Genomic DNA, 25,362 nt, shown 5'->3' with positions numbered 1-25,362 from the left:
TTTAAACCCCTCCTTTTCCCTCCCCATCCAAATTTTCCTTTTGCATCTTATTTGACTAATGGACATCTCTCCCGAGGACTGAGGATTCCTTGCTGGTTCTTGATTAAGAGTTTTTAAGAAGCCGTGAAGGAAGATATTCTTTGAAACTGGATCTACTGTAGGATAGGAGCCAGCACACAGGACACCGTGTCTTTCAGAGAGGGCCACACACAGTGCCACTCCAGTCATATGACTTCTCTGTCACATCCTGAAGCCATTTCCAGCTCGTGTGCGAGTTTGTACTCCCATTTAGAAAAGGATGGGATATATTGGGAACACACATATGGAAACACTTTCAGGGAATCAGTTTCCATGAAATCCATAATAAGCCAAGTGGCTTCAGATGTGGCAGTGTGCCTCAGATTAGCCAAAAAAAAAAAAAAAGGAAAAAAAGAAGGAAAATTCTTCCCTTTCAGTCCTTATTTCAGTTTCAAGGTGGGGGGGTGGGGGGGGGGGGGGGAAAGAAAATGAAAACCAACTAATGACTTATGGCTACCAAAACAGGGAGTCACAAAATAATACAACTAACAAGAGCACTCCTCCTCCCCCAAATAAGGACACTACTATCAGCATTCCTGCAGCTCCCAAAAAGTACTCCTGGCATGTGCCAAGCTCACATGGGGTCAGCAAAGCCATGGTCCTGTCTATGCCAGCCTACATGGGTTGGGCAGGTGCCCACTGTCTGGTAACCTGTGAGAGCAATTTTTTCCTTCTCTTACAAATTTTCCTTCCTTTCCTTTCCTTCCTGTCCTTCCAAAAACTACAGCTCAGTGATAAACTGTCCATTAAGTTAATCTCCTAGAAATTGTCAGATTCAGGAGAGGATATGCCATGGATGGGGTTGGCTGTACCCAAGCCATACTAAAAGCAGGGTTTCTTGTGGGATGGTGTATTTGGTTTGCCAAGCAGGGGGTGCATATCACCTGCCTGCTGTCCTCGGAGCCAAAGCTCAAGAGCAACTGCCAGGTGCCCTCACTGGCGGGTACCAGAGAGCAGAAGAATCCCAAACAGCACAGAAAAGAACTGGAGGCCACATCAGTGCTAGGCAGGAGGGAAGGACCCAGCTTATCCAAGCTACTGTGGAATAATCTTTGCCTGGGAGGAAGTAGGAAGAAGCACAGATCAAGTGGCAGGAGTTCAAATGGGAACTGGAGAGATGCTACGTGCATCTCTGCAACAGATACCCGCCTTTTTATCACGAGAAAATAACCAGGAATTTGGCTGCTAATTGGGGCCGTATCCTACAAACCCTACTTTTCCTGACAAACAAATGACTCCACAAATAGTCCCTCTGTTTCCAATAGGGTTATTTGCGGTGGGAGGGACCACCCAACATGCGAGGATCAGGCCCTCCATTCGCTAGCTTCAAACTTCCACAGCCAAATGTGAACACAAAAAAAGTACCCACGAACTGCAAAGGCTTTTCCTCACTGCTGCTGGAAAAGCCCTGGACTAGGATGGCTGTGGAAAGGTCTCGTGTGCTATTAATATGATGCTCTTCCTGGCTTCCGCCACTGAAACGGGGATTTGCCATTTGTTTCTCAGGCTGGTTCTTTCCACTCAAGCCCCAGCACAGTAACTAACTGAAAACTTCTGCATCAATGAGAAGGTCTCTTTTAAAGTTTGGCTTGGCTTTGCTTTCAAAGAGTTGTCTGTATATTTTAGAATATGTAGAACTTGCCTTTGATTTAAACCTCGCTCTTAACAATAGACAAGAGACGATTTCTCTACTGAACAATTTAAACAAAAACAAACATATTTTGGTTACTCGGCCTTGTTTCTCAAAACGCTCTGTTTTCTTTTTTTTTCCCAGAGAAAAATCAAACCCTACAAATCGTTACACTTCTGGCCAAAAAAACTGAAATTCACAAATGTAGATAATTCATTTTTTTTACCCTGAACAATATCATACACAGAGAAAGAAGAGCACCTCCCCAGCCCCCAGACATCCATAAAACATGAAACCCCCTCATCTAAACAATTAAAACCATACTTTTCTCCTCCAAAATAACTTCTGCCTTCAAAGGACTTTTTCAGCCTCGGTCCCTGTCCACAAGCAGGGCCACGATGTTGATTTCTAATCCTCCCTGGCACGCAGTCCTGTGTCCCCAGAGGGAGAGCAGCCGCCCCTGGTCCTGCGGAGGCAGCGGAAGGCGACTGCTTGTGCTGGGAGCCAGGGCTGTGCTCTGAGGGGATGAGGGGATGAGCCCACGGGACTTCTGGCTACTGGAGAAAGGAGAGGGGAGATGCCAGGGAGGCATTTCCATCTTAGGTAAGGGATTTTAGCAGCAGGCGCAATAATGCTGTTGGAGGGAAAACAGTGGAAAATAACTCACCCAGTGACAGCCAGAGTTTTTTCCCTTGCAGTGAGAATACATTTCCCCCAAGTAAGACAAACAGTAGTGACATTGGGCCCTGTGATGAAATGGTCAAACACATCAGTGTGACTCAAGACTCACCAGCCAAGGAAATTTCATGAGGCTCAGGGTGAGAGGGAGTCCTGTTGGGAGAGCCATAGGTGGGCATCAAGATGAATCCTGCTCCCATGTCATGGGGCAGAGGGAGAACAGCTCGGGGATGTCACAACCTTGGCATGGCAGGAGCAAAGCTGTGGTTCTATAGCCACAGAGCAAGACTTGCAGAACCATCACCATGAGCTCCAGGAAGATGGAGGAAAACCTTGCACACAACTGCTGGTTTGTTTTTGCTGGAGCTGCTGCTCTCATAGTTAAGAGTCAAAAATACTGAGCTGTGTAAAGATCAACAGAGGTTTCAGTCCATGTATTTAGGTGCTCAGTGCCTGTTTAGATATCAAGCTGCCACAAAATTTAGCAGAACACAGCTAAACATAGCAGGGCTATAGGCGCTGTATCCCTTCTTATGTTCACTTTAACAACATACAATTTTCAATCTCATTTAATAAAAGCTGTGTAAATCCCTCTGTATATTTTTTTCATTTCTTTCAGACCTAACCTGAGTTTTGTACTAAATTAAGGCGAAATACTGTAAGCAAAGTTTCAATCCATTATAAGATGGTCTACACAGCATCCCCATTCATCAGCTGAGCTGAAGCTTAAACCAGCTCAACTCTGAACACCTCTAAATAAATGCTTCTTCTCCATAGTGTGAAGTCTGAATACGGGTTTTATCCTCCCAGGAAGGTGGTGATGAGAAAAAGAAACAGACTTGAGTCTGTAACAGCTCACACCATAAACATGCTCAAGGCTGGTTGATGTACAGCCCCTTAGGCTATACCACTAGCAACTTTTTAGACCATCAGTCGAGTTTTATCTCAGATATGGTATCTTGGATTTTAAGTTCAGATCAGCACTGGTGATTGGGAATAAATAGAAAGCCCACTTAACCATTAAAGCTGTTACAAGGGAAAATGTGATACAATGCTTTCTGGCTTTTGATATTGATTTATTTTGTGAATTTGGGCAAATAATTTGATCTTTCCTGTGTAAATTTTGCTTACTATACAATGTATATTTCAATACTTCATATTAGCCAAATGACAAAACTTAGTAGTACAGTTTAGAAAATACTATGAAATCCGTTGCTGGAAAATGTTGTAAAGTTACAAAGACTAAAGATAAAACCCAACAGACATTTTTTATAAGCACTTCAATGGGTGAAGACACAAAAAAGTGGAAGTCAGACAGAGCAAAGAGAACTTGACTTGAAATAAAATTTCATATGTAATCCTGATTTCTGAGATAAAAAAGATGCATACAAACCCAGCCTGAATTAGCACCTTCAGTTGCCTTCATCTGCTTGAGAAAGCAGCAGCAGAATTGCTTTAAACCAGGCCTCCAGCGCATCTGCAGTGCAGGCCAGTGAGAGCAGGAGCTGGCCCGGCTGAGCACCAGGCGCCGGCTCCAGCCCCGCTGCGGCTGGAATGGCTTCCTCCACGGGCAAACAGCCTGTCCAAAAAACAGCTCCAAACCAGTCTGGCCCACCTACATGGGCCAGGCCAAATGAGGAACTGGTTGGGTTTGGACTACCCTTAAACCCAGCTTCCTATCTAATTTTGGAATCTAATACAGTGGCTCCCAATTCGGCTCCGGTGCTGCTTAGATCCTCCCTGCGCGCCTCTTCACCCATAAAAAAGAAAACAACACGGGTTGGCTTTTAGCAGGAATCAAAATGAAAACAAAAACAAACAAAAAAATCCCTTTGGAGGGAGATATTTGAGAGAGGAAGAGGGAGAAAGGGGGAAGAGAGGTGCCTTTTTCCCATTGCCAGGATTCCTCTGTGGCTCCTCCAGCCATGCCAGCATCCACATCACAGTTCCCGGGGACTTCCTCTGAGCTAGTTTCTGCAAGATGCCTCTTCCAATGAGCCATTTCATCTTGGTCTTATGTTGCAGAGATTTCAGGTCAGCAGCCCTCCTGGTGTTTTTGAGGCACTTTCTTCCCTTCCTATTTGGCCAGCCAGTTACCTTTGCAGAAGGTCTGTTTTTCAGTGGTCAGTCCCTAGACTGGATCTCAGGCCTTGAAATTTGTATCCTTGAGGGTATCTAAATGTTTATGATCTTTTTCACAGAGGTCTCTATACTTTTAAGGCTGACAAACCCTGTCCAGCTCTACTCTTTTAACTGCACTCAAATTAGCTATTTCAACTGTAATTAATTTTTTTGGCTGGGATTCCTTCTTTGGGACATAGTTTTATTTTTGTTTTCAGTGGCAACAACACACATAACACATAATAGTTGGCTCCACTCAACAGGAATCATCTGCAGATGTTTGATCCTATTTCTCCACACAGGAGCACAGATCATGATCTCACAAGGTCTCTGTCAGTTTGATAAGACTGTGACACTACAGAACCAATAGGAAATATAATTGATCCAGCAGCTCCCTTGAGGTTAATTCCCACCTACTTAAGGGTAAGCAGATTCACAGAACTGTGTCAGCAGCTATTAAATACACTGATCCAGATAGAAACCTTCAGCAATATATATATATATATATATATGTATATTCCGATTTTGAGCTCCAGGGGAACTGAGGGAGCACTTCTGGCCAAGCTGAGAAGGTGATGGTTCCTGGATGGTCCCTTAACCTAACCCAACCGACACCATTTGCTTCTTATTTCAAGTGTGACAAGCAGCTTTTCCTTTCTTTCCTGCTTGTTCTGAAGCCTGGAAGGAGGTGAAGAGCCCCAGAGGTACCTCAGTACCCTCCTTACAATTTCATTTTTGCACTCCCTTCTGACTCACACTCACTTCTACGTGGCTCTAGTAAGGCTGCAACCCCTGCCACCACCTTGCTGGTTCCTTTCATGTTGCAATTCCCTCCTGTACTCCATTGCACATCTTGTAACCAAGCTGTACTGTACCTAAGAGTGCAAATTCAAAGGGGACAGGCTGATTTCCCTTTTTTCCTCCTCCTCTTTCACTGTAGACTCCTTAGCAGAAGGGGGATGAGACCTCCAGACACCATCACAATACAAACACTCTCTGCAGCCAGCAGTGATTCCAGCAGAGGTTCATTAGCTATTCCCAAATACAATTATTGCTTTGATCACTGAACTGCACTGCTTGCAGAAGCCAAACCTGGATGCTCCAGCTAAAGCCAAAACCTCAACTGATGCCTTGACAAGGGGACTGATCTCCAGTTTGTGGAAATTTTTCAATCCCGCAATCAGCTTTCAACACAACACAAAACATCATTTCAGTGCAAAATTAAATATGGCAAGCTGTGTTTTTACAGACATCTATCCAATAAAAATGATGTGCCTCATAGATTTGATCCTGTATCTGTGCTTCAAACTGGTTTTCCAAGCAAGCCCATTGTGAAGCCTAATTAATAAACTTAACTAAGATGGACATACCTTTAGCTTCTGGCTTTATAATATTCTGCCAATTCTAAACAGTATCTGTTTAATAGGAAAGGGCATTAAAAAGCAGTGATGCCTAAGGATCAGACAGTGATAGCCCAGTTAAACATTAAAAATAACGAGTGGAAACCACACATGTGGCATCACTAGAGCTTGTGTAGGGGCTTTTCATCTCAGCTAAATGAAAGAGGCTTTGTGGGTATTGCTCCTAACCCAAGCATACCACCTTTCACTGCTCATTGCCAGAGATTTGTGATGTTAAGAGATGGAAAGATTGCCATGAGATGCCCTACCCCTCCATTTTGCTTTCAGAATTGACCCTCGGATTAAAACATCCAGGCTGGTTTCTCTGCCAATGCTCCCCTTGCTTACTATTGCTCCTCTTTCTCACACAAACCCAAGGAGGCTTCTTCTAGCTGCCTATCCCAGCACTCCCAAATTACAAAATAATATATGACAGCTAACACTCATGGCTACCACAGGATAAAAGATCAAATGGATGATTAGAGAGACTTTTGGGAACAACAGCTGGGGAGTTTGGAGACAACATGGCCCAGACAGGGCTGAGTACACAGCACATTGACTCCTCTCCTACTCCAAATGCACCTTTAAACCACCACAAAATCCCCTGCATTAAGTGTATGATGATACCTCTCTTGACAGAACTGAACTTCTTCATACAATGAGAACATTGCCTGGTCCAAGTAATCTCAAGAGATTAACACAGTTTCAACTGTCTATTTGCAAATTTGCCTGTGGGCTAATTAGGATTGTGGAGAGCAAAGAGGTTGCTCTGGCTGGGTGTCTGCTCCCCAACAGGGCCACAGCCTCAGCTCTGAGCTTTGCTTTTGACAATGGAAATGCAAACTAAACCTGGGAGGAAAAGCTCCCGTGACTATTGTTTTGTTTCTTAAAATGGAAGATTGAACAGTGCAGGAAAACTAAGTGAGGACATGCATCCTACTGTTTTATTCCTTTATCTCCATCTAGGGTAGTGTCTGAGAAACTAAATTAATTCTGTTAGGACTCTGCAATTGGGCAAATACAAGGGCAGAAAAATTCCTAAAGGAATTGCAGAAGCCTACTAAGTCAGTGAAAAATGCTCTCCCAGTCTGTTTTTTCAGGTGGGTTGGAAAAGTAGAGTGTCACTAGTAATTCAACCAAAAATAACACCTTTTCAGCAGATACAGTAGGAGTCTGGCTGATTAGGAAAGGGAACTTCCACGATTTAGTAGACTATAGTGAAGCCACACCAAACTGAATTGACCCAAATTTTTTTCACAGTCCCCCTTCAGATTCCTTGCAAGTCAAACCAGTTCTGTCCCGCACCAGCCAGTTCCCTGTGGCTTCTGCCACCTCCCTGAGACCCACCACAGCCTCCTGTCCTACCCACCTCTTGGTACCTGTCACCAACACAGGAACCCACAAGACCCTCAGAAATCAAAATCAATGCTACGTTCTGGCCGACAAAGTTATAGCAAAGTTGTCGCAAGTTCAAATGAGTGGAAACTAAAGTTAGACGAATTCAGACTGGTAATAAAAGCCAAATTTCAAAGCAAGGTTAATTAGCATCTGTAACCAAAGGCTGTGGTGGGTTTTGCTTCCCTGGAAATTTTTCGATGAAGCCCAACTGAGTGCTTGGGCTTTTTTTTTTCCTCAAAAGTTGCCCTCAAGTTCAAATGAGAGCTAATTCAGGGAAATCTTACACCTGGGTTCAAAGCAGATGTTCACATGGGCTTCACTGTACAATAATCAATTAATTTATACCTCCGTGGAGATTTGCTTATGTCAAATTATCTTTCCCCATGCCTCATAGATGAAGCTTCACCATTGCTAAAAGTCTTCACACTCCACAAAACCTCCTTGGACACAGCAGCACCATCAAGCACCTCGTGGGTACAGGGTTGGGTTCTCCCTGAGGGGCAACTCCACCAGCTGCACACTGCTCCTGCAGACATGGGGAAACTGTCCCAAGCTCAGGAAGGCATCTCCTGCTTTTGATCTCTTCCCTCACTCTCTTTTGAGTCAGTCTGAAAACAAATATTAAGAGATTTCCAGATTAGTGTCCCCAAATACACTCCCTTTATGCATATGAAGTAGTTCCTTCTCCCTTAATAACATCCTTCGTGACCTGTGTGAAGGTGCGCTCCCTCGTTTTATCGCATCCATCTTCATCTTCACTGCCTACATTGTTTGCTTTTGTACAACCACAGAAAACCTGAGCCACTTGTGTGGCTCTTGCCTTCCCTTTTGTACCAATATCAGCCCAGTATCACCAGTATCAAAGCTCTTTGAAATATGACAGCCCAGCTGGCAGGACACCAGGTTCTTTTCTGCTAAAACATCCATCAAGAGAGAAAGAAATTTGGTCATGACTAAAATGGGGCCAACAACCATAACTAAACCACTTCAAAAAGGTGTTTTTGAAGCTCTGCTGGGATCTAACACTCCCTTGCTGACCAAATTCAGTGTGGTCAAATTCTGAGTGGCCAGAAATGAGAGGAAATTTCAATGGAAACCAAGGCAGCTCCAGCTATTTCTACCAGCAGCAGTTTTTACCTCTTTAATTGTACTTTTTAATGTAAAATTTGCAGAATTTAAACCATTCAGCTCCTGAAAGGCATATGATACTCCTTTACCTTACCTTCTACCAAACACAGTCACAGTCTGAGAAGGACCAAATTCTCCAGCATTTTATGGAACCATTTAGTAACTTCATATTGGCCAATTAATCAAACCCAATTCAACACAACAAAGACACAAGGCCACAAAGACTTAAGGGCAACATCACAGAATCACAGAATGGTTTGGGTTGGAAAGGGCCTTTTAAAGGTCACCTAGTCCAACCCTCCTGCCATGGGCAGCAGCATTTTCCACTAGATTAGGATGCTCAGAGTTCCATTCAACCTGGCCTTGAATGTTTCCAGAGATGAGTCATCCACCACCTCTCTGGGCAGCCATCTTCACAGTGATGATTTCTTCATGTCTGATCTAAATCAACTCTTTCAGTTTAAAGCCATTCCCCCCTTGCACTGTCACTCCGTGCTCTTGTCAGAAGCCTCTCCCCAGTTTCCTTGTGAGGGGAGGGGGGTAAATAAGTGGACCTGACCACCCTGCATGTACCAGAGAGCTTCACACATGAAGATCCATTTCCTCTCCACATCAGCACACATGTGAGCCTGCCTCAGCTGCCATTTCTGGCTCCATCCTAGGTAGAAAATTAACAGCAATTCCAGAAAGGGAAGAGAGAAATCATCAAACGCCTTTGCAGAAGGATGAAACAAAGAGCTTGATCCCACAGCCTTCCTGTTGGAGGCTTATTGACTTTATTGGGAACACACATCTAGGTAGTGGCTCAGGATCTGTCCCTTTGGAAGTCTGGAATTGAGGACCCGGTTGCCCCACTAACAATTAGCATTCTGTTTACAAAACCCAGCAGAGTCAGTAAGAATAATCATTACAAAACATGCTCAGACTGTGATTCCGGTTTTAAGTTAATATAATTTTAATGAGTTCTTCAGAAAAAGCCTGGCACTTATGGAAAATTTCCTTAATTAATATCAGACCCTAAATTAGTAATAAAAAAAAGCCCTGAATATCATTTGGTCTCAAGCTGGAACTAAAGTATGTTTTGGCATCATTACTAACTGTTAGCAGCAAGTTCTGGAAACAGATGCAAATCTTGATATGTGTCCTAAATATAAAACACATTGCAAAAAAAGCTCAGATAAAAATATATCTATACATCCACATATATTTGAGTGTGCTATTTCCTGCCTGTATCAGCAACAAATTTATTCCATTTCAAAACATTCCACTTGTTTCTTTTCAGTACTTTTTTAAATCCCTTATTTCAGGAATAAAACGCCTTCCTTCTGCCTTCATTTTTCCTGTTTATTTCCTCTCCCAACAGCCGCTTTAAGTAAATGAAAAGGGCTTAAAGACACGCATTGTAACATTCAAACATCTGAAAATCAGCCCACTTGTTTTACCACCTAAATATGGGCATAGGTGCCTAATTTGAGGCCACCCACGCTAGAAAAATTTGAGGTAGGGATCATGCAACGCATCTTCTGGACAATTACTCCAATGAGAGATTCAGCCCAGTGGAGAGGCTGCTACTGAAAGCCTACAGATGAGTGCCAAGGTGCTGAGATTCCCAAGTGGCACCAAGTGGGCAGGAGACTAAAAATGGAAAACCTGCGGTAAACAAAATAAATAGAACCACTGAAAAATAATGAAAAAGCAAAAAAAGAAAAAGGAAGGCAAGTTACAAGTTTAGGGAAGGCAGCAAAATGAGCGGGTTGTTTCTGAAGACCTGAGCTCCCCCAAGTTCTTTACTTTGCCTTGACTCAGTTTCACCTTGCAGGGAAAGCACTGAACATTAGCAAGGCAAAATGGAGACAGAGACAACCTTGAGTCTTTCGGCTTCCATTTAATTAAAAAAAAAAAAAGAAGAAGACAGAGTGAAAATTGTTACAGTCACCAAGAAAAACATCCCAGCATAGCGAGCACACCAGAAACCGAGCTGGCTTCTTGGGTTTGCCAAGAGCCTGAGACAATATTGCTGAAGCGTGAACTGCTCATTCATTGCAGGGGCTGCTCACACCAGGGCCATGCTGGCAAAAGCCAAGGCATTAACTGTTTCTCTGCTTCCACAGCACATGAAGAAGAAAAGAACTGTATTTTTGTGACAGCACTAGTGCCTTCCCTTATGAAAGGTCCCGTCCTGAAATTTCCTTATTGCCCACAGAATTTTATCAAGTTAGCAGGAATTAAGGGATGAAAGCACAGCCACTTTCATGACCACAGTTTCTACTTAGTTGCTGTAAAGTTTTCTGAGCTCCTTAGGATAGGACAAACAACCTTTATATCTAAAAGTTGTTTCAAAGACCCCCAAAGAAATTGTTTCAAAGTTGTTTCAAATTTCCCCAAAAAGGAAAAATCCTAGTTTAAAAAATCAAGTGAGTACATGACACTAGCAAAATCCAAGGTAATTCACACACAGGGTGAGAAACCCAAGATGACAACCAGTACAGGACCCCAAGAAAAAAAAGCCCATCACAGTCAGCCTCTTTTTCATTGACATACAAATACTAAATCCAGAGGTTCAGCTGGAGCTGCTTCCATTGCATGTGGTTTTTTATTCTATGATTTTTAGACTAACAAGAATGAAAATTAAATTGTGTAAAAAACCAGTATTGTCCCTAATTAAGGCATGGCTGGCATTGCATTTATACTTGCCAGCCATCAGTGAGCTGGGAGAACAGGAAGGTTTCTTAAATTTCAATCTGAGATGAGGGTCCAGGATAGCCCAAAACATTGTGGTGATTTATCTACAGGGCGAGACGAATTAATGGGAACGTTTGGCTGTACACGAAATAGCAAACAGGGTCAGGGCACATTCTCTGGCTCTAAATCTCGTCAGGATGGTCTGGCCACAGATGTCATGTTAAATCCTGACTCCATAATGGGGTGGCTGACTCTGAGCCGCCCACAGGAGCAGGTTCGGGACTCTGCTCATTTCCAAACCACAGCTGGGACCTGTTTGCCACCATGCTGGCCAACCCCACTCAACACCAGCCTTGCTGACAGCTTAACAGTACTGGTATTTAACAGTCCAGCCCTACCACTGTGTAATTTATTGGTGGAGATACCACTTTCTGGCCATTTTAGTTCAGAGAGATGGGTCTGCAGACTTCTTTTGTTTAGGGCTTGATCCCAGCATCTGCCTCATCTATCTCAGCATGCCCCTACTCAATAACACAGTAAATATAAAGACAGAAAAGTCCACCCTGCATCCTGTGGGGAATCCAGCTAGTGGGACAGCAATGTCTGGGCTTGCTGGCACATACCCAACTGACAAATATCTAGGAAGGGTCCAGCCCAGGCCTGGAAAAGGCAGGTTTGGTAATTTGTCCTGCCATTTAGATTCCATTTTAATTTTCTCATTTGTCATATGGAACCTGTCAAACACAGACAGCATCTTCCACAGTCAGCACTGAACATATTTGTGGTACACCTGCAGGACAGGTCCTCCAGCATCTGAAGATCTTGACCCTGGAAGTCTCTCTCAATGGTGAAGCAAAAAGTAAGAGACTTTTTTAGTCTCTGTGTTTAGATAGAAGTGTGAGTAGGTCCAGGAAAAGTGTAGGGGAAGAAGAAGTCTCCTTACCTTCCCCTTCTCAGGATTCTCAATAAAATTAAAATCAAGCTCAAACCCTTAAACAGTGGAGAAGGTCGAGGTCAGGGTGAGGTAGGGTTAAATCAGGACTAGAGTGTAATTAGGCTGTGATATGGATATGTTTATGGGACAGTTAAACTGTCTCTTAAATCACCTCAGCAAAGGCAGACTATCAGATCATACGTGCCTGTACTTGAACTACTCACCTAGGCTCGCTTCAGAGACAAACAGGCTCTTCCCAGGCACTGCCAGGGACCAGCACAGATCCCCTGCAGACCAGTCCAGCCCTCAAGATGCCAGTAATGCCAGTTTGTCCCCTCTGATTCAAAAGGGAGTTGGGGGTGAGTGTCCCAGGAATGGATGTCTGCCCTGGGGACATCTATACCTATCCCTCCTTCCCCTGCCTGGGAGCAGCCCTCTTTTGACTGCAAGAACAACCCGACCTGTACTCCCTGCTCTGAACCTTCCATGTGGGGAGGACTTGCTGGATCGGCCCCAAAGTTTTATGTAAAACGGCTGTGATGTGTATATTTATATGAATCATATACATTAATTACATAATAGTCACCCATGCTCCCCATCCCACATGCACTTTGGTTATGCATAGGACACAAAGACTGAGTGCATTCACTATGAATCATGCAATAAGACTATATCCCTCAGGCAAACTCTCTCTAAAATGACCCTTTTCTTATATTCCCATGGCTTCCACTACAATATTATTTAATTAAGAATATTAATCTGCTGGGCCACCAACTTTCACTGTCTTCTGGGGAAGTCTGAACAGACAGACATTTTAATAAAATACGGGGAATTCTGCTCTTTTTATGATTGGAACCTTAAGGTACGGCAATTTCATGGCCTCATGAACTTGTTTCTTTATTTGTTCTTGATATGAACGTGGAACTTCTGGTCCAGAAAGATCAATGGTTCAAAAGTTGCATGAGTGATGCCAGATAACATTTTTTTTGCTTTGCTTTTCAGCTCATGCTGTTGAATACTGCCCAAATACCTGGGTTATATCATTGATTAGTTGTAGGTGCAGACAGAGCCATGACCCCCAGTTGGAGAGTATAGAAGATGAACACTTGCAGTTTGGCAGCCATGGGCACACATGTGCACGTGCCTGCAGTATGCATGCAAACCTGCCAGTAGCACAAAGAAACCATCCGAGACACTGACACGACCAGTTCAGCTGCATTGCAGCTGCCTGAGGAGCTCCTCGGGGTTGCAGCCTGCTGCCCTTTTCTCCTCTCCCATGGGATGAGGAACTGCATGCACTGCTATGGCAGTGCCCCACCACATCCTGTCCTGCAGCCCCAAACCTCTTCTGATGCTCAGCCTAATCTGGGCTTGAAACACAGGCAACCTCATCACCAAAATTCATGGAATCATTAAGGTTGGAAAACACCGCTGCGTCCAACCCAGCATCACCACGTTCAACATTAAACCATGTCCCTAAGGGACATGTGCCTTTTGAACACTTCCAGGGATGGTGACTCCACCACTGCCTTGGATAGCCTGTACCACCATTTCAGCGAAGAATTTTTTCCAAATATCCAATCTAAACCTCCTCTGGTGCAACTTGAGGCCATTTCCTCTCATCCTGTCACTTGTTACTTGGGAGCAGAGCCTGACCCTCACCTGGCTGCACCCTCCTGTCAGGGAGTTGTAGAGAGTGAGAAGGTCCCCTCTGAGCCTCTTCTACCCAGGCTGAGCCCCCCCAGCTCCCTCAGCTGCTCCTCAGCAGACCTGTGCTCCAGACCCTTCCCCAGCTCTGTTTCCTTCTCTGGACATGTTCCAGCCCCACAATGTCTTTCTTGTTATGAGGGGCCCAAAACTGAGCAGAAAATTCAAGGTGTGGCCTCAGCAGTGCCCAGCATGGGGGGATGGTCCCTGTCCTGGTCCTGCTGCCACACCATTGCTGATACAGGCCAAGTGCCTTTGGCCTTTTTGTCCACCTGGGCACACTGCTGGCTCGTGTATCTATCCCAAGACTTGGGAAGAACACCACCACTTTGGCCATAGGATGAGTGTGGTTTTGGTCAAAGGAAAATGATTAAAAGTAGCTCCTGAGGGCTGCCACTGACAATAAAACCAGGAACCCCCTTTTTTTTATTGGATGGAGTATTTTCAATATCTGGGTGAGAACAACTTTAGCAGTTGTCCAGGTGAAGCCATGGAGGCTCGTGGAAAGGCTGGGTGATGAGAAATACGGGTAGATAGGAAGTTCTGTGCCTGTAGGTGTGACAGCCAAGGCTAAGGGGGGAGGTTTTACTCATTTTTCCTCTTGCATGATGTTAAGCCACAGGCAGTAAATATGGCATTCATTAAAATGACCTTGTATACTTTTAACAGCCTCGATAATCAGATTTCTGCCACTGTATAGGAAAGTGACTTTTTTATTCAAGGCCTTATAAAACTCTAATTTCTCCCTCATGCTTTAAAAATGCCTGAAGTTTTCTAAGGATTTTAGTGTTTCTTTGCAGTACACTTTGCAGTTTCTTTGCAGTTTTCTACCCTGTTCAAAGTTCTGTTCTCTTCCTAAATAAGTAACTGAGTGGAGATGTGCCTTTCTTTGAGTGTGAGGGATAAACTGCTTGCTGTATGGGGCAATTTAAAACTTGCATTTCTCTCTCTCTTTAGATATAGGAGGTGTTGGATGCTGCCCTCCCTCCCCGTGGCACTGCCAGTGAAACCCTTGAGAGGCACTGTCAGGTTCGCAGCTGGGGCTGCAATGTGCCTGCTTGCATTTTGAGCATCCGAGTGGGTCCTTCAGCCAGGAATGCCTCTCTCTAACACTGAATAGACTATTTCTATTCTGAATTTCTATTTCTGTCAGCAAACACTGCACACAACCTCTGGCACTTGAGGAAGATCAAAGTCCCCTTTTTCACTTTTGAATCTAACTGGAAGCAAGATCCCCACACTGTGAAAAGGTCAGGGCAGTGCAGAGGCATCTCTTGAGCCCTAGGCAGATGAAGGACAAGAAGCGCGAAGGCAACTGGCCATAGAGCACGGCAGGGAAGTTCAGTCCACGGCCACACAGCGCACACAGCCAGGTCTTTTAGTCACTCCCTGCCTGTGCCCACATGCCAGGCGCTCACGTCTGAATACACACAGACAAGCAAGGGCTGCAGGGCAAGCATGCGGCGTGCAGCTGCCAGCTCCCAGCCGAGCCTCTCCTGCAGGTATTGCCGCAGGCACGATTGCAAAAATAACCCATTCGACAACACAGACCATCAGGAGGCTCTGACTCAAAGGGAACCTGTTTCGGGCCAAACAAAGCATTTCCTCAGCATCAAGCCGATCAAGTTTTTTGACCCAAGTCAGAGTATTGCAAGGAGAGCCCGCAGGAACCTGCTCCAAAACCCTCCAGCCCTCGGCCCACATGGAGATCTTTGGCATGTCTGTGAAGGCAGAGTGCACTAGGGCTGCAGAGGGGTTTGCAGCTGGCTGTTTGAGAAACAAAGCTTCTCTCCTCCAAGATGAAAGAAATCAAGGAGCCTATGCTAATCAAATCCTCCACGCCTGCTGGCTGCAGTTCAGCTTGTCAGGGATGCAGCTCAGTGGAGTGATCAACATTTCCAGTGCTATGAGCTTGGTGGAAAGGGAAAACACAACAGCAAGAAATTCACCTGGCTGGGAATCAAACAGGTGTATGGCAGCAGCATCCAGGATTATAATAATATCTTGCAAACATGCAAAAAATAGATGTAATAAGACTGATTCTTTGGTTTTCATTAATGAATCATAAAAGCTCTCTTTACATTACACATGCTTTTTTGGCATACGCTGCTAATATTTCCACACTTGCAAGGTTGGAGTTTTAAGACTGAGCCTCCCTCCCCTAAGGTTCCTCATTTTTGGCAAGAGGTACAAGGTGACTGTGTGCCATGACAGGCTCTCTCTTACTTTGGGGCAATCAGATTACTTTACACAGATGGTTTTATCACTGAGACCATTAGAGGTGAATTGTGCAATATATAAATGTGCATTTGTTTGGTAAAAAAAAGTCTCAGTTCCTCACTACTGTCTCGTCTATGTTCCTAAATGTATTTCCTCTCTCCTGCATCATTCCAAAGCACAATTTTTCCAATCTTTACCTTTAAGTGACTCAGCTTGTTTCTGATAGGCTTCTTAAGTACATATTAACTAAGGAAACAGTCTTTCTTGAGCTACTGGATTGAAGTACAGGAGAATGAACCTCAGCCATAACTACTGAAGAAATAAAGGCATCTATCTGTCAGGATGCCTAACAACACACATACCACAAAGGTAAAGCACCAAAAAATAGAGAGCATAACATTTACTTTAAAACACAGAATCATGGAATGGTTTGGGTTGGAAGGGACCTTAAGATCATCTTGTTCCAACCCCCCTGCCATGGGCAGGGACACCTTCTACAGACCAAGTTGCTCCAAGCCCCATCCAACCTGGCCTTGAACACTTCCAGGGATGGGGCAGCTACAGCTTTTCTGGGAAACCTCTGCCTGTACCTAATTACAAGCAAGTAAACATCTTTTTGTAGGGGAAATAAAAAAAATTAAAAAAAAAAAAGATATAATTTGTTCAAAGAATCAGGTTCACAATTTTAAAATAATCTAATCTGATATAGAACTAAAGTTATTAGAGAGCAACACAGCAGCTCTTCCATATTGAAAAAAAAAAGGTATTTTAAATCCTGCCTGCCATGCAGGAACCCTGGTACCACTGCTGAGGTTTGCTCTCCTTGCCAAGGTTTGTCTGAGGCCACGGAGGCAGCTGCTGCCAGTCCTGTTCCTCTCTGCATAATTGTTTTAGGCAAAACAGATTCTTTACCTGAGAGGCGTCTGGGCACATCGGTAATGGCTGGAAGTCCCGTGCCTCGAGTGGAGGACAGGGGAGTTGTGGAGTGAATGGACGGTGAAGTCATCTGGCTCAAGTAGGATGGGTAAGACTGGTCATAGGACCATGGCGGGGATGACTGCGCCTGCCTGGGGTCTAGGGGGAAAATAAAAACAAACAAACAAACAAACAAAAAAAAAAAAAAAAAAAGAAAAAGAGAGAAATTTTTTTTAAAAGGAAGAAAAATTTTAGGGTATCAACAGCCTAACTGAAAGAAGTGGGATTACTGAACATACACACATCAGTACTACGAAGAGTGAGAATGTAATGAAACACAACTTGCTCCTCAACACTCAGCCCTTTCAAGTCTTGGTCTGTGTTTTTCCCTCCCCAGAACAATTTCTGTGGGAAATGAATAGACCAGAGAGCAGAGTTTTAAAAGGTCTAGAAGCTGGGATGCAAATTCCTGGTGTCTCTCTTCCAACATATTATACTAAGAGTTGCCAATCCTCCAGGGATCAGAAACCAAAGCAGACAACAAGAATGAACCCCAAGTTTGATCTTAGGAAATGGACTTAATGGAATCATGGAGTCATTACAGTTGGAAAAGACCTCTAAGACCACTGAGTCCAGCACTGCCAGGTCCTCTACTAAACCATGTCCCTAAGCATCACAGCTACAAGTTTTTTATACACTTCCAGGGATGGTGACTCCACCACTTTCCTGGGCAGCCTGTTCCAAAGCCTGAGCAACCTTTGAGCGAAGAAAATTTTCATAAGACCCAATCTAAATCTCCCCTGGCACAACCTAAGGCCGTTTCCTTCAGAGGTGGGCAGACTCTACAGTCAGCACTTGGCACCCCTGTCAAGCTGTTATCCAGTTCAAACATCACACAATCGTGTTTTCAGTGCTGAAAATACTAGCCAAGGAGAAAAAAGTCATTAATCTTATCAGCATCTGTCAAAAAATGTCACATTTGGATGCTGGCCCAATTATTTACAGTACCCTCAATTACAAAATATGGAACCATATGGTTTGGGATAACTACTGGAAGCTGATGATACCTGCTGATCTATTTGCAGCGGCTCACTACAGAGGAAATCATCTGTAGGATAAACGCAGATCAATTTTTGCTGAAGCACTGGTATAAGGAGACCTAGTTTTACTCACTGATGTTTGGATTTATAAACCATTTGCTCTCAGTTAATATCTGATGATAAAGATACCACTGAATACCTCATAAATTATACTTTTTATTTCCTTATATCGACAAAACTGAAGCACTTTCAACTCCAAAGTTTGTTTGGGGCACTGCATAATAAATAGAAAACTATGTCTGGACTAGCTCACAGAATCTGTAGCACATCCCTTCAAATGCTGCCCACTAATTTCAGGGAAGCACATCAAGTATACTCGATTTGGAGAACCTGCTCTATCAGAGCACTGTGCTAAAGCCCTGCTTTGCAGACAGCAATGTGACAGCCACATGGCATAAGCAAAGGCTCTTTTTCAGGAAATTCAACTTTTTTTTTCTCTTTTTAACTCCTTTCCCTGCTCTTCCACACAGCAAAACCTTGTAGTTTCAGATACTTCTTGTTTATTATTTCCCTTCAGACATGATTTGTTTGAAGAAATGTCTGGAAAGCAGATACTTCCTTGAAGCAAAATAACTATATAGATAGATATATATATATGTTAAAAAAACACCTTCCAATTTAATTTTAAGAGGATTTTCCTGGAGTTTGCCACTTATATTAGAGCTGAATAATATGAATGGTGAACATAAACTTCTCAGAAATTCGAAGGACACTGGATCATTAAATGTAATGAACTTCTTTGTTTTAACATTTTCAAGGCCGGGGTTGTATAGATTGGCACAGGTTCAAATCTGACTGACTGCTCATTGTTACATCTGATATTGACATATTTCTCTGCCTCATTCCACTACGATAATTCACCATACAGTCAATGGTAAATGATCTTTGAATGGGAACAGAAAGCCTAGGCTTGCTGGAAAAACAATCTTAAAATTAATGGTGTGTTAGGAGCACAATCTCAAATCCAAGATCCTTCAAACTCCACGACCTTTTCAGTCTCTGCTTCTGAATTGAAAACAGGGCCCCTAAAGTTTTGGGTTTAGGTCAGCTTCAATGCTTAGGAGGAAATAACATAGCAGGTAAAGGCTGGAAAAGAAGTCATAGTAGAGGATGTTCTTATATCATTTTGGTCTAAGATGGTGGAAAGCTCAGAAAAAGAGGCACCTTTCTGGAGGCTCATGCCACTCCTGATAGTGTAATCCTCATGGCAAAAGAACTTCTTGAGCATCTCTGGCACTCTCATCACTTTGAACACCCATGCTAGACTTGGTTTTATACTTAATACCCTTAATCTAGCAACTGTGAATGTCTGTGTGGGCACAAGAATGGCAAATAGCAAAAAGTGGTCTTTCAAAAAGGCTCATGTGCTATCTCAAAACAGTATCTCATACTGCACTGTCAGAAGCAGGATATAGGGCTGGATGGACCATTACTTGACCCCCAAAACACACCACATGTTCTTTCAACATCTACCTCAAATACATCCGTCTTCCCAGGGCATAGGAAATAATGAAGAGGAAAATCTTTAACCAAATTGAACATTAGATGATTCATCAGAGCTCAGTGACTGAGGAGGAGGTCACAGTACCTCAGGGCAGAGGGTGACTGCGATTCCTCCACACCAAGGCATGGCTGAGGTCATGGTCGAGGCAGGGTGGGAAATATTGCCCTGGGGATGACTGGTTCAAGGTATCTGTGACCCGTTAGGAAACCAGAAAGTGAAAATACAAGTTTCACCAGGTCTCATAGCAAATGCCCTACAGCCAGCCCTTGCTGCTGATGGCAGTCAAGGTTTGCAGGGACATGAGAGAAGAAAGTGGTGAAACACTGTCACCTCGCCAAGTCAAAGGTGACCTGTGAGCCCCCAGGGCAAACACCACTGCTCAGCAGCATTGCCCAACTCACAGTGAAAAATGCCACGAGGCAGAGCCCAAAGCTTCCTCCAAGAGTCCCTGAAGGTGGACATGCAGCTGATGTGGCACCCTCTGGTTCAGGTGGAGATGGTCCTTGCAATGGTGCTGGAGGACTGGCTTTGGCCACTGAGGCCCACCAGACCATCTCTTCTGGTCCCACACACCATCAAACCTCCTGGGGGAAGGAGGGTGCTGGGGGCACCACAGGGATGTGCCAGCTGCCACAGCAGCACTTCCAGGGCAGATCCACACATGTGCAAACACGAGGCCCTTAAGAGGTTCACCTCCTCCTTTCTCGGCCCGGAAGGGATAGGATGACAATTTAACACATACTATTGGGGAAGAAGCTGTGAGGTGATTGTGAGAGGTTTTCCTTGGCGTCCTACACCACAGGCCAGCTTCCCTACTGTCTCTGGCTGGTGGGCTCCCACGTGTCCGGGGATCCCTGCTAGCCAGGGACTTTGCAGCATCACCCAAAGCACCACACGCTCTGCAGCCACGGCACATCTTCCCATCACAAAAAAGCCCAGAACAGATGAAAAACCTTAAAGCTCTGAGTGCATGTGGATTCCTCCCTAAAGGAATCCCTCCAAAACAAGGAAAGATACTTAATATAAAAATTAACAAACTGTCCAGGAGAAAGCCACTCTCATTCCCATATGGCAGCCATGGGGAAGGGCTAACAGAGCATTCAACAACAGTGAAGGAGTCAGAGGGCCACTCTGAGCTGGTATTTACACTCGAAAACTTTGGAGTGATTACTAAGAGCAGTCCTCCTTTTGTAAACATTTCTGTTATGCCTGTGTGGGTGTGAGGGGAAGTGCAGCTCTCAGCGTATTCCTTCACAGCAGGGCACATTGTGGGTATGCTGAGGCAGCCTGGGCACAGTTCAGCTGAAACAAATCAGTGGGGCGAGGCCTAAACTAATGTGCAAACAGCTCCATCCTGTTTGTGCTTCCAGGTGAACCTCCACAAAGCAGGAAATATTGAGTATTGCATATTATTTTGTGTCTAGGTTTTGCTGTGACATTTATAGTCATGGGACATACAGGGCTCTTGACCTTTGCTGTCTCTGACTGACTGCATTAAATGGATGCTTAATGGACAATAAGAGTCTTAAAAAATTAGTCCAAAAAGAGATGCACCACATAAAACTAAAATTATAAAGGAAAGAAAGAAAAAGCCCATCTAGTGACTCATTCTCCCACTAGTGACATTGGCTTTCCAGTATCACAACTTCCCTTCTTCCAACAGAAATCATCATAGGATGATAGAACAGTTTGGGTTGGAAGGAACCTTAAAGATCATCTAGTTCCAAACCCCCTGACATGGGTAGGGACACCTTCCATATTCTGAAGTGTCAATGGAGAAAAGCAAAAACCTACAAATATCCCCGAAGAACAACTTTTTTCACTTTGGCATTGGATTGTGAAGCACACTGGTTTTCTATAGGAAAAAAACAATTCCCCCTTTTCCAAGATGAGTTACATGACCAGAGCATGATCACAGGCTGGCAGCTCCTTGGTGTATTGTCTCTAATATCCAGACATCACATGCATCATACTCTCATTTAAACCCAGCCATCAGCTCCAGCTCTGGCTGCTGCTGGTTGGATTAGTGCTAGTGCCAATAGTAAAAAACAAGCTGTCTGGAGCTATCTTTGGTAAACACTTAGAGCAAATATCCTCACTTCTGATCTTAACAAAGCCAAGATGACTTTCTGCATGAGTAACCCAACTATTGTTGTAACACCAACCCCCTCAGCTAAACAACAACAGCAAAACACAACCTTCTTCCCTTCTCTGACTCTTTTTTAGGCATTCTTAAAAGCCCAGGGTTTCATCTGGATTGCCCAGTTCAATCAACAAAGTCAAATCCAGTGGAGTTATACCCCAATGTACAGAAAAGTAATTGAGACCAGATTTTGGCCTGAAGAACCTCTAAATCCATTTCTACTCCCACCCCTCTAAGAGTCACATTTTTGAAATTAAAAAAAAAAAGATGAATCATGCCAATGGGCAGCTAAGTTTTAAAAGGGGGTAGAGGGAAATAAAAGTCAAAAGAATAATAGGAGAGGTGCAAGCTTTATGAAATGGAGGTCCACAATGGCAACTTGTCAGTCAACCAGAGGATGCAATCAATTTGCATAAAATGCAGCAGGCTGCAGATTCAGTTTGCACTGTCCCTGAAATCAGTCCCTGTCTGCCAGTGAAGATGTATCCCCTCACTACCTTCCTGTTAAGCTGGCTCTGAAGACTTTAAACCTGCATAAAAAATGATGAGAAATGGAAGCATAACATCCCTGAAGTGCACGGAGAAGGGGAAGAGGAAAAGGGAAGAAAGTGAAGGTTTCACAGGACTTGCCTTTGGGGGCTGTTATTTCCGTGATGAAAGTCAGAGGTTGCCTATAGATCAGCCAGTGCCACAGTGGTGATGGAGCATGAAACCTCACTTAACTTCCACTTTGCTGTCCCCACAGCCCAGCTGATGGGGTCCTCACACCCACCACATTCCTGCCATTACACCTGTGGCTTTTCCTGGCCTACAGAAGCTAATCCTCGCCAGTTGCATCTTAAAAAAACCCCAAGCTTTCCTCATCTCATACTGGAACACTGATGCAACAGCTCAGTGTCTGAACGGGAATGTAATTGGATACATGAACAAGTTGCAAGAGCCCGTTAGGGAAAGAGGAAAAAAATAAAAAAAGCAAATATACCAGTGAACAAATGTGAATGGACAGGATTCCTGATTTACGGGCAGCAAGCAGGGTTCAAATTGGATCTGCACTGCCTCAGCAAAGGCAGCTGCTTATTGGACCATTTGTTTTTTAATCACTCTTCGATGTAGCTTTTGCTGAATCCTAGTTAAAATGCCATGTTGAATAAGGGCAACTCTGTGCCTTGTCCTGCCACAGCCCAGTCCTGTGGTAGGTTAAGGACTGTGCTGTGATTTGTACAACCCGTACTCTGATACTCCAGGAAAATAAACACAACCTAGACAGAGAAAAGAAATAGAAGAGTGAACCCTAAAGTGCCAAGTTCTTTCAGACTCAGGTGTGGGTCAGCCAGGCTTTAAATAATATGTCTGTTTAATCATGCAATAGCTATGCAAGGCCTCAAGTGGGACAAATGTGCTTACTAGCAATAATATGGATTTTTTGTAGGAAATCAGTATTTACTGTTCCAGTTATTAGAAATTTATTATTTTCCCTAAATAATAACTAGGTAAAGTGATAATGAAACCATGGTATTTCCAAAGGAATGCTTGGTTAATTCCAACAAAAGTAATTTAAAAATCCTGTTTTTCAGACAGAAGGGTCTATTCCTCTTTTAACATATACCCAAGGCAGTGCTTATGTTAAGAAGCCAGTGGCATTCTGAGTATTCCACTACAGCAAGGAAACTGGTGTTGAAGGACAGCCCAAGCACCTCCCTCCCTACCACTGCACCAAGCAGGGGGATGTTCAGCAATTTCTGACTCAACACCCGACCAAAGGGCGCCTCGTCCATGGCATCACCTTTATCTGTCCCTGACATGGTGTGTGTAGCAAAGACTACCCATCCATCCCACAAGAAAGATCCTAGAATAGGGACAGTCTGCAAAAAAGCATCCCAGCACTTTGGTGGAACATCAGAGCACACTGAGCTTTGCAGATTGCAATCAAGGTCCCGAAGAGCACCCAAAAGCCTGGTGGAAAGCCAGTGCAATTCCAAGAGCTTGCACCCATGTAACGTGCTCACACCAATCACCCATTTGAATGGGATGACCACCAGCTAGTAAATGGAGAGCTTGCTGGTTGGACTATTCTGAGGGTGGGAAACAACATCAGAAATACTATATCAGACCATTAATTCACTACAGAGTCCTCACCATTATGGGGGAAATCAGAGCAACTTGGGATTCTAATGCATCCCATAACCTTGAATTTATCCAACAATAAAACCACATAATCCACCAGAGATGAGAAATCCAGCCTGCATCTCTCAGCTCACTTTTCTCTGCCCCACCAGCACCGCATCTTCCCTCTCTTGATGAAGTCTCAGCTGGTGCTGCCTTAAATTTGCAAAGAAGGCAGGGAATGCCACACAACTTTGTTTCCAGTCAGGCTTATTGAAAGCTCATCTGAAGCTTTCATCTCCCAGATCTGTAAATGCTGCTGCTGCCTTATAACGAGGCAGAGAAGTAGTCTATTAATCAAAGCCAGCAGAACATTTTCTACAGGAGGCATTTATGTGAAGGGGAGCAGCATATGAGGTTACACTTAGTTAGGAAGAAAATTACAAGGGGATCTCAGTTCTTGTGCTTCAGGGCATAAGCTGATCACCAGATGGGGTCAGGAAGAATTTCAGCCTCTTTCGTTCCTAGATATAGTGTTGCACAATAGGTAAACTATGGAGGCACAAGGAAGAAGGAAAAAAAACTGCTTATAGCCTGGATTTCCCCCCTGCTTTCTTGGGAACTATGTCTACAAACACTGCCAGACAGAAGACTTGGTTAGAAAAAAATACTGTGTTTTACTTCAGCAGTTCTTACCCAGAAAACGATATGCACAAGAGCCCTGACTTCACATGTGCAATGAACAAATCATGAAGCCTAGCCAAAAAAACCTGCTCTGGGAAGCTGGGGGGCAGCAGGTACCATGTAATGGGTATAATCAACATGTTTAATATATTAAAAACATTGTACACTAGTTAAAAGTTAGACTTCTAGATCTGGGAGAACTTTGCCACAGCTCATGGGAAGGATTTTTTTGTTGCAATTCCTTGAATGCTTTGGGTTCAAATTAACTCACTTCTCTTTCTTACTGCAAATTAATAAACCGGTTGAACTTAAGAAAAGAAGGAAAAGAGAGAAGAAGAAAGCCACAACACTTTGTTAAAACCACTGAGTTTCAGCTGGTATCATGTCAAAACCACTTGAAACATGAAACTAGAAATCTTCCTAGGTTGACTCAAAGACTATGTCTATACTAGGAGTGCTTTACCAGGAAAGGAATGCTGGTGTAAAATGCTGGCAAAGGACTCTGCTGTGGACACAACTGTAGCAGCAGAAGTGAGTATTAAATCAGTCTAGGGAATTGAGCCAAGAGCTGTGTTGACAGACTTGCATCTAGGTGAAGTTCTCCAACAATTCTAGCAATTGGTCAGGGGTAAGACCTCTTTACATCCTGGATAGACACAAACATGTCAGCAGAAATTTAGAATCTCGAAATGCCCAAAGTTAGATAGAAGTTGTTTTGAATCTCTTTTGAAAAATTTAACCAGTGCTGACTTTAGAAAAAACAAAATTGGTTTATTTTGTAGTCTTCACAGTTTTGCTGCAAACTTCTGGCATAGCTGCGGTTAAACATCTTATTTCAGCCTTCTAATCTGTGACACATGGTGGGTGCTTTATGATTTCTCTCAGCACAATGAAATCTGTCTCTCAGCATGCAATCATAAATGTTGCATACAAGCCT

At 43.8% G+C, this 25,362-nt stretch overlaps 1 protein-coding gene across 3 annotated transcripts in view; it reads right to left on the bottom strand.

The window, feature by feature from the left end:
• The window catches only part of RUNX2 (RUNX family transcription factor 2), a gene marked incomplete at both ends in the record, with an annotated part of 213,030 nt that overhangs the window by 76,279 nt on the left and 111,389 nt on the right, over positions 1 to 25,362 (bottom strand). For all 3 annotated transcript variants that reach the window (XM_084203333.1, XM_084203334.1, XM_084203332.1), the window contains one exon: positions 16,889 to 17,050. In XM_084203333.1, coding sequence (XP_084059459.1) covers positions 16,889 to 17,050 — 162 coding nt within the window. The remainder of the gene's footprint in view (positions 1 to 16,888; positions 17,051 to 25,362) is intronic.

This window comes from Fringilla coelebs (genome assembly GCF_963513975.1).
Source record: "Fringilla coelebs genome assembly, chromosome: 3".
Lineage (NCBI taxonomy): Eukaryota > Metazoa > Chordata > Aves > Passeriformes > Fringillidae > Fringilla > Fringilla coelebs.
The sequence above is the reverse complement of the archived record's forward strand: the minus strand, read 5'-3'. Positions and strand labels throughout refer to the sequence as shown.